Below are 5,847 nucleotides of genomic sequence, written 5' to 3'. Positions count from 1 at the left end.
CAGCGGCTGGACTAGTCTCCAGGACCATCAAGAGTGCACGAGGGTTCTTTTTTCTCTGCATCCTCGCCAGCACTTGTCGTTTGTTGATTTGTTGATGGTAGCCATTCTGACAGGTGTGAGGTGATACCTTTTACTGTTGTTTTGATTTGCATCTCTCGGATGATTAGTGACCTTTAGCGTTTTTACAATCCACTTTTGAATAATTCTTCCAGGAAGTAAAAATGGACACACTACCGACTATTCAGTACTGAATGGTCATCAGGGTTGGGCAATGAGGCATCAGCCAGCCAGTGAGCACCGTGGACACATGGGCCACCCTGCTGGGGACCTCCCAGAGCTAGGTTAGACCCCGCACCTCCAAGCTGTCCCAGCCACGGGCAAGTGGGGAGGGCTGCTCCCAGGGTCACATCAGCCAGTCAGCCAGCCACACTCAAGGACAGAGGGTAGCACCTGGCGGGGTTCCAGCCACACTTGCAACATTGCCGGCTTTTGTTCATGGGGATAGTTAACTTCAAACCTCTGACTCTGGCCAGCTCAGGTGCACATTCCATGTGACAATGATCATGGACTCAAGACCCAAGGCCTCCCTGGAGGGACTGAACTCCAGTCACAGCTCCACCAAGCCATTGCTCCCACACAGCCATGGCCCCACCCAGCCATGGCCCCACCCAGCCATGGCCCCACCCAGCCATGGCCCCACCCAGCCATGGCCCCACCCAGCCATGGCCCCACCCAGCCATGGCCCCACCCAGCCATGGCCCCACCCAGCCATGGCCCCACCCAGCCATGGCCCCACCCAGCCATGGCCCCACCCAGCCATGGCCCCACCCAGCCATGGCCCCACCCAGCCATGGCCCCACCCAGCCATGGCCCCACCCAGCCATGGCCCCACCCAGCCATGGCCCCACCCAGCCATGGCCCCACCCAGCCATGGCCCCACCCAGCCATGGCCCCACCCAGCCATGGCCCCACCCAGCCATGGCCCCACCCAGCCATGGCCCCACCCAGCCATGGCCCCACCCAGCCATGGCCCCACCCAGCCATGGCCCCACCCAGCCATGGCCCCACCCAGCCATGGCCCCACCCAGCCATGGCCCCACCCAGCCATGGCCCCACCCAGCCATGGCCCCACCCAGCCATGGCCCCACCCAGCCATGGCCCCACCCAGCCATGGCCCCACCCAGCCATGGCCCCACCCAGCCATGGCCCCACCCAGCCATGGCCCCACCCAGCCATGGCCCCACCCAGCCATGGCCCCACCCAGCCATGGCCCCACCCAGCCATGGCCCCACCCAGCCATGGCCCCACCCAGCCATGGCCCCACCCAGCCATGGCCCCACCCAGCCATGGCCCCACCCAGCCATGGCCCCACCCAGCCATGGCCCCACCCAGCCATGGCCCCACCCAGCCATGGCCCCACCCAGCCATGGCCCCACCCAGCCATGGCCCCACCCAGCCATGGCCCCACCCAGCCATGGCCCCACCCAGCCATGGCCCCACCCAGCCATGGCCCCACCCAGCCATGGCCCCACCCAGCCATGGCCCCACCCAGCCATGGCCCCACCCAGCCATGGCCCCACCCAGCCATGGCCCCACCCAGCCATGGCCCCACCCAGCCATGGCCCCACCCAGCCACGGCCCCACCAAGCCATGGCCCCACATAGCCACGGCCCCACACAGCCATGGCACCACCAAGCCATGGCCCCACATAGCCACGGCCCCACACAGCCATGGCACCACCAAGCCATTGCCCCACACAGCCACGGCCCCACACAGCCACAGCCCCACCAAGCCATGGCCCCACACAGCCACAGCCCCACACAGCCATGGCACCACCAAGCCATTGCCCCACACAGCCACAGCCCCACGCAGCCATGGCCCCACCAAGCCATTGCCCCACACAGCCACGGCCCCACACAGCCATGGCACCACCAAGCCATTGCCCCACACAGCCACAGGCCCACGTAGCCACAGCCCTGCCCATCCCCCCTACCTCATGCTGACATTGAGTTTTCCACCTCCAGCAGCTTCTGACCCTTCTCTGCTTGGTTATCTGAGATACCCTTTGGTTAAATGTAGGGAGCACTTATTGAGCACCTATGGTATGCAGGGCCCTATAGCTTTGCCTCCCCTAATCTTTTTCCTATTCCTGAGGCCGCAAACCCTCCACCCTAACCGTGTCTCATGACCCCCAGGGACTTAGAGCGGCAGACAACGACCCCACAGCGCCCCCCTACGACTCCCTGCTGGTCTTCGACTATGAAGGCAGTGGCTCCACGGCAGGCTCCGTCAGCTCCCTAAACTCATCCAGCTCCGGGGACCAAGACTACGATTATCTGAACGACTGGGGGCCCCGGTTCAAGAAGCTGGCGGACATGTACGGAGGTGGCGAGGACTGACCGACCTCTCCCCACGGACCAAAGCCGGACCAGCACTCGGAGGGACAGACGGACAGACAGAGGAGCAGGACTGGGGGAGGCCGCTGGTCCTCCCAACTCCCCGCAGACACGTCATTTAGTGGTGCGCTAGGGGGTCTCCCCGCCCCAGCCCCCCAACATTGAGCTGTCTGGCATGAACACTTCTCGCCGCCGCCCATCACGGGAGCTGACAGTCACTAAAGGAAGCGAGAGGCACTGGGTCTCCCTCTTCCTCTCTCCCTTGCGCTCTCTAAAATCAATAAAGTGAACACTCCCTGGAGTAAAGACCAGTGTCTGCGACATTGCTTCCCTGACACGTGAAGTGAGTTATTTGTTGGTGGAGAAAGAGACAACCTAGTGGTAGCTGCGGGTGCTGCTTAGGCCAGCTGAGTCGGGAGTGTGATCCCCAGCTGGGTGGTGGAGCATGTAGCTTAGGGGGTCTCCCCGCCCCAGCCCCCCAACATTGAGCTGTTTGGCATGAACACTTCTCGCCGCCGCCCATCACGGGAGCTGACAGTCACTAAAGGAAGCGAGAGGCACTGGGTCCTGACTTGATCTTAGAACAGAAGCGCTGCTTAAAAAAAAAGTGCCTTTTGGTACATGTATCAGTTTCCCTCAAACTCAGGAGTGACTGAAGCAGGCAGACCGAGCCCCCACCCCAGCCCCAGCCCAGCCCCAGCTCCTCCTGGCTCCGGAGGCACCAGTTTAGGAGTCAGGAGAATGTGTCTCTTTATTTTTTTGGCCTTTCATGAAGGAAAAAAGTGGGTGACTCGCTTGACAAAATTTACAAAGAAAACATAGTTTGGGATCCAAATCCCAACAGCTCAAGTGTTGCCTCATGCAGCCTGGGTCTCCTGGACCCCTTGGGGTGCCTGAGGCCAGGGGGGCGGGGAGCCCAGCTTCGGCTCCTGCGGCTGTGTTCCCCAGGCACGCCAGAGCCCGTGACCAAAACCGCTGTGTGAGCATGGCTTTCACTGCGGCCTGGCCGTGCCTCTCCCCCCCGCCCCCCACCAAGATGCTTAAATAACTGGAGTGGGTGAGGTTCCAGGGGCCATCTCTGTCCTTGGCTGTCTCCCCGGGTGCCCCTGGTCAACCATTAGGCTCCCCCACCCCGAGCACCAGCCAGGCTCCCGCTGCCTTTGGTCCAGGAAGGTATTGTGTCCCAAGAAGCCACAGCCCAAACCAGCCAGCGTCTCACCAAACCATGGCCTGAGCCCTCCTCCCCTCCAGACCAAACCTTGTCACAGGCCCAGCGAGCACCCACAGCACAGCCCAGACCGCGGCCATGCCCGGGGCTGTGCGGACTCCCAGGCCGAGGCAGCCTCTGTCCCTGCCCGAACCTGCGCGGCCAGAGCTCTCTTGCTGAGCGGCGTGGACGGCTGGGACCTGCTTGGAATGTCCTGAGATGCAGCTGGGTGGCACCTGCTGGAGACAGCAGCCCATCTCTCCTCTGGACCGGGCCACGCCCAGCAGCTGAAACCGCCCTGCAAGTACCAGTTTGACTCAATCCAGAGGTCGGGGAGTCGGTTCTGCAGGATGGACAGTGACGGGCGGTGTTCCAGGGCCCTGGGGAGACCCTGGCTGCAGTCACGCTGAGTGAGAAGCAGCCCCTGGGGCACCCCTGGATGTGAAGGCGCCTCCGGCCGGCAGGAGACGAGCACCGTCAAGGGGGACCCTTGTGCTTGGTCCACCGCAGGCTCCCCGAGAAAGGGGGAAGGGTGCCACTGGCCTGGGCAGGACTTGGCATCAGGGCCCCCTGGGGGAGGGGAGCCCCAGCTGACCAAGGACAAGGAAGCTGGCCTGCTCCTGGGAACAGGGAGGAGCCTGGGGAAGTTGGGGTGCAGCAAGACAAGTGTTCCCCCTTCTCCATCTGGGGTCCTTGAGTCGTTCCTCCTCCTATGGGCTGTCCCCATTCATGGTCACCCTCTTTTCAGAACAGCTTTGGCCTTGAAAGTGAACTTGCGTGCTCATGGGCATGTCCCCATTGGACATCAGGGTTCTTCCCCAAACCACACTCATCACCAACTCCATCCATTCTCCCAGAGCCGAGCTGGGCTGCAGCTGCAGCCTGTCCCACGAAGGACTGCGTGGGCTCTGTCCCTGGCCCGTCCCTGGCTGCCCAGGGAGGGAGGTCACTGTGTCACAAGCTGGAAGTCAAGGGGAGGGGACCAGGCCCCCAGTCCTGAGCCTGGCTATGCAGAGTGTCGGGTCGGGGAGAGAACTGGCCCTGTAGCGTGGCCACGCGAGAGCGTGGTGGTGGGGTCAGGGCTGGTAGTAAGTGAGCTGGGAGGTTGTTTTTGTTTCTTTGGGGAAAGTGCATCCTTCAGGCGACGTGCTAAGTGTGACTGTGGCTCTCCAGCTGAGGCAGCTGTGGGCCCCTCTCTCCAGCCGAGTCCTCCTGGGCCCCCGGGGTTCACCTCAGGGATGGAGGTGCCCGGCCAGCCCAGGACTCAGCAGCCCGTGCACCGACCCACCCCTCCTTGTTCACCCCTCCTGTTCACCCCTCTGCCCCGAGGTGGATGTCCGTCTCATGTGCCTCCTTCCGGCTCCTTCCCCTCCCCCTGCCTCTTGTTACTGCCAGGCCCCTGGTTCATTTTGCCTAAATCCTGCAGGCTGAGGCTACAGCAGCCTGCTGGGGACGTCACAGGGGCCTTCCCATGCCTGTCCCTGCTCCCAGACAGCGGGACAGCTGTGTCCTCTCCCTCCCACCCCGGCAGCCCCTGAGGGCCAAAGAAAGATGGGTGCCAACCCCCTCCCAGATCCAGATCCACACTGGAACTCTTCTGAGGCCAACGAGTTAGCATTAGCTAAGCGTACAATCGGTGTCGAACATCTCATGTAGCTTACAGACTCAGCGTGTCCATGACCAGGGAGCTGGCCTGGGCCCGGACTCAGCGATGGCAAAGAGCTGGGGCGTGGCTGATTACTGGGGGAGTTTTGTTCTGTGAGCAGGACAGTCCAGTGCTGCGGGGCCGTGTCAGGAGGCCCTGGCCTTGGTCACTGGCACCCCAGTCCAGGGCCGCCATGTCTGCCAAGCAGGTCTGCGCTTCCTCATGTCCTGCAGCACATCCGAAGTGTCAGGGTGCCGGGCCCGGAGACCCCCAGTGAGAGCACAGCTCTGGTAGAAGCTGGGGAGGGAGCAGTCAGTGCTCACAGGAGTAGCACCGCCACCACGACAAAGCCTCGCGTGCACAGGGCGTCCCGGGACGCAGCGCGCGCACCGTGGTGTACATAGGCGGCCCGGTGCCTCGCTGGGCCACATCTCTGTGCAACTGGAACGCGTTCTGCTTTCCTTTCCCCTTCTCCATTCGGGTTCTTTTTTTGCATGTTTCTTTTGAAAAAGGACAAAACGTGTAGCAGCCCGCATGACTGTGGTTGTTTTGGCGAAAGATACTGGAGTGTGATGTATTCGCGCTGCAACTCTGAGCAT

The 5,847-nt window shown here is 62.6% G+C and overlaps 1 protein-coding gene across 1 annotated transcript in view; it reads left to right on the top strand.

The window, feature by feature from the left end:
• CDH4 (cadherin 4) overlaps positions 1–2,630 on the top strand; it is a 119,693-nt gene extending 117,063 nt beyond the window's left edge. Inside the window, exon 15 of the mRNA XM_015567722.1 lies at positions 2,196–2,630. Within this exon, the coding sequence (XP_015423208.1) occupies positions 2,196–2,399 (204 nt within the window). The 3' untranslated portion in view covers positions 2,400–2,630. The remainder of the gene's footprint in view (positions 1–2,195) is intronic.
• The last annotated feature ends 3,217 nt before the right edge of the window (positions 2,631–5,847 follow it).

The sequence above is a fragment of the Myotis davidii genome, unplaced genomic scaffold (genome assembly GCF_000327345.1).
Source record: "Myotis davidii unplaced genomic scaffold, ASM32734v1 scaffold244, whole genome shotgun sequence".
NCBI classification, from domain to species: Eukaryota; Metazoa; Chordata; class Mammalia; order Chiroptera; family Vespertilionidae; genus Myotis; species Myotis davidii.
Note: the sequence above shows the minus strand (reverse complement) of the source record. Positions and strands in the feature narration are given on the sequence as shown.